At 47.7% G+C, this 3,438-nt stretch overlaps 1 protein-coding gene across 1 annotated transcript in view; it reads left to right on the plus strand.

Moving 5' to 3' along the window:
• Positions 1 to 3,399, plus strand: part of LOC101857571 — a 5,702-nt gene extending 2,303 nt beyond the window's left edge. The window contains exon 2 of the mRNA XM_005099199.3: positions 107 to 3,399. Within this exon, the coding sequence (XP_005099256.1) occupies positions 493 to 3,123 (2,631 nt within the window). The 5' untranslated portion in view covers positions 107 to 492 and the 3' untranslated portion in view covers positions 3,124 to 3,399. The remainder of the gene's footprint in view (positions 1 to 106) is intronic.
• The last annotated feature ends 39 nt before the right edge of the window (positions 3,400 to 3,438 follow it).

Consider the following 3,438-nt stretch of genomic DNA (forward strand, 5'->3'; position numbering starts at 1 on the left):
TTATAACACTCCTCGTACAAATCTTGAAAGCATTATTTGGTGTTTGACAAAATGGATTCGATAAGTGGTCTGTGAATATATTCTATGATCTTTGTTTTCCAAACAGGTTCATCGAAGACGTCCCGAGAGCGAGCAATGCCAGCCCGCTTGCAGTGACATTCCGTTGGCACGTTGACAGCGATCTGTTTATGACGTCACATCGTTGATATTTTCTAGACCAAGCCTCACGCTGTTGTTGGTGTATGGATAAGTTCCTCTCTGACACACTCAGAAGGCGTGAGTTTGATTCCAGAGCGGGGGAGGTTTTATCGAGTATCTCCCTCTGTCAACTGGCAAATTGTGTCCCTCCTTCTCAACTCATGTTGGTCCTACTGGAAGACAAGATCGAAGTACCTCGTCACCTAAATTATCAGGATTATGTCGATGGTGGATGAAAACATTGATATTTACAAGAACCGTACAAAGACAGAACTCTTCTGAGGTGACGTCATCATGGAAGCCAGTGTCAGAAAATCTGACGTGGACACAGCTCACCTGGTGGCGAGTGACACGGCGGTGTGGGGGACGTCAGAGACCAGCTACAGCGGGTTTTCGGGACCCGAGGACGGGGTCAACACGCTCGTGTCTGACTTAAATATCTCCGAAAAAAATCTGCCAGATGATGATGATCTCGATATGCACAAGGCGACTTCCTCGACTGGTCAGTGTAATGGTTCTAGTGAGTATAATAATCCAGAGGACGAGCGTTCATTTGTGAATGAGTCGCCAACGGTAGACAGTGGACAAGTTGCCTCAGAACCTGTTGTGAATGATAACAACGTACATGGGTCATTAGATCAACCTGGGGTATATACCACAGCTGACAGTGAGACACCGGAGATAACTGAACAGAATGAGAGGTCGTCTCTTTCAATGGATGAACGAGACACTGTGGAGAATAATGAACAATTTGGTGTGGAAAGGTCAAATAACGGTCAGATCTTATTGCCTCCTCAACCTCGACATCAACTTGAGGCGACAAAGGAGACCGGAAGTCAACAGCTGGACGAGTCTGGGGCTGACGGACGGCTGGATTTGTATCTCGAGTTGGCCGTGTGTGGACTAAAAGTTCCATCCAAACCGAATTCAGCGACTCGTGAAGGGCGAGATAATGAGACAGACGGTTGCTCTGAGACGCACAAAAGCTCCCCTAGCGGGCTCAGTCAATCGGAGAAAATGACCGACTCGGATCAATACGCGCTCCAAAAGTTAATTAACTCCAAACACAACGACAACCCAAAGAAACACGAAAACAATGCAACAGTTGAAACAAATCCAAGCGAGGCGCCAACTCTGCCGCTGTTCCAATCTGATCTCGACTCGGAGGGCGGGAGTCATTCTGAGACCAGGCCCGCTTGTACAATAGTAATACCTACGTCCAGCACAAGTAGTGAAAGCAACAGTTTACCACAACCTAGTGCTACTCCAAGTACCTCCAAACGACAAATGGAGGTGGAAAAAGGCTTAGTTATCAATGCAGTTCAGAAACCCCTTTCCTCACCCCCTGCCAAAGGAAAATGTGTAAGCAAACGTCAGTCGAGAGACCTCAGAACACAAGTATTAAGGAAATCTGTATCTTCGCAAGAGAATTCTTCACAAGTCAGGTCTGTGTCAGAGAATAACAAGATAAAGCAAGAGCCACATTCCAGTACTGTAAAGGAAATAAAGCCTGTAACAGAAAAGAACAAGATGAAGCAAGAAGAGCATGCCAACTCAGAGAAGGAAGCAAAGCCCCAAGGTCAGCCGATCAGTTCCAAAAAGACGCCAATGGTGGTACGAGAAAGTGAAGCATATTCGAGGAGAAAAATAAAGGTTAAGAACACACCTGTTTTCAAATTCGATCGAAACAGTAGGACTGATGAAGGAGAAGAAACCCAATGCAGACGAAACTCTACAAGTAAGGAAAGCCTTTCAAACTCTGCGAAATCGTTTCGTAAATTGGCGGAGCGCAGTGATTCTGAATCCAGCTTAGTCAGTGAAAGCAGCAGCGAGAAAAACAAGTTTGTATCAAAATTCGAAGCCCCGTATACAAAAAGAGAGCTAAAGCAAGCTCTTCCTCGGAAAAGTTTTTTCAGTTCCCACGACAGGTCAATGAAAGACGCGGGTCTAGAACCTGACGACCCCGTTGCTAAACGAAAAGCCGAGCGACTAAAAGCGAGATTGGAGCGGATCGCCCTCGAGTTTAACCCTGTGCCTCCGAGGACACCAAAGGAGACGGCAGTTCTGGGGGATCTGACGCGCGCAAAGTCGGAGTCTGCTCTAAACTTTGGTGTACAAATGTCGTTTGAAGATGCCGACGCTACAAACGGGGTGAAACCAATGATAAACACGCTGTTTCTTGATTCTACGGATGCAGGAAAAGTCACTTGGGATCCTTCTAGCGGAGGAAATGTGTCTGATGTACAGAAAACGGAGACAACTCGCAGATCTCGGCGTCCTGTCAGCGCAAGAAATGACTACGTGGAGTGTGCTCCCCTGAGTGGTTACCTCTCCTATGTCAAAGAGAACAAGAACGAGTACTGCCAGTACCTGAAAACTAAAGTAAGGGTCCCTAAATTAGACGGCCCTGTCTTACGATTGGTCAGACTTGGTAGGGCATTTGAATTACGTCATCGTGGGGAAACCCGGCGTGCGCCGTGCGAGCATGAGGAAGTCGTCAAAGCAGCCAGAGCACTCCGACCTCGAAGCGCAGACCCTGCCAAGTTCTGTCGCCCCCGAGACAAAACAGCGGCGCTGCTCGCACACGACCCGAGTCTCGCTTCATTACGACCGTCACGTCCTCAATCAGAAGACAAACGTCACCAGGACAAAAACAGCACTACCGGAAGTTCTTCGGGAGGGGGCGGGGCCACCCCGACGTCTGCGAGCGGCGCAAAAGACGAAGAGCCCAAGAGCGAGTTAGAGAAACGCAAGTTCAAGGCTGAGGAATGGTCACGGTCGGTGTCCACCCACACGCTGGGAAGAGCCAAACTGCAGAGCCTGCGACAGTTAGGTTGTGAAGACGGTGAGGTGACCAAGTGGTGGGAGACGCTGACAGACTGCCGCTATCTACGACATAGCTACACGGCTTCCACTGTGCACTGAGTTCAATAGTCTGCACTGCCTTAGTGTTTGTTTGAGTAAAGCGAAGCACATCGACACAAAAATAAATGGTCATTTAGTGCCGGGAAAAAATTTATAAGACAGACAGAATCAAAACTGCGCATATATTTTTAGTATGAGTATTACGGCACTAGCAACACAAACTGATCAGAATAATATAAGTGCCGAAGATCAGAGGTGCTACTAGAGAGTACATGTAACGTAAAAAGAAAAAAGAAAGGAGGAATAAGGGTGACGTTCGGTAGGAAAGTAAGAGCAGTCCAAATCACCGACACCATCTTGGTGCTGGTATTTCGC

Source organism: Aplysia californica, unplaced genomic scaffold, assembly GCF_000002075.1.
Source record: "Aplysia californica isolate F4 #8 unplaced genomic scaffold, AplCal3.0 scaffold00205, whole genome shotgun sequence".
NCBI classification, from domain to species: Eukaryota; Metazoa; Mollusca; class Gastropoda; order Aplysiida; family Aplysiidae; genus Aplysia; species Aplysia californica.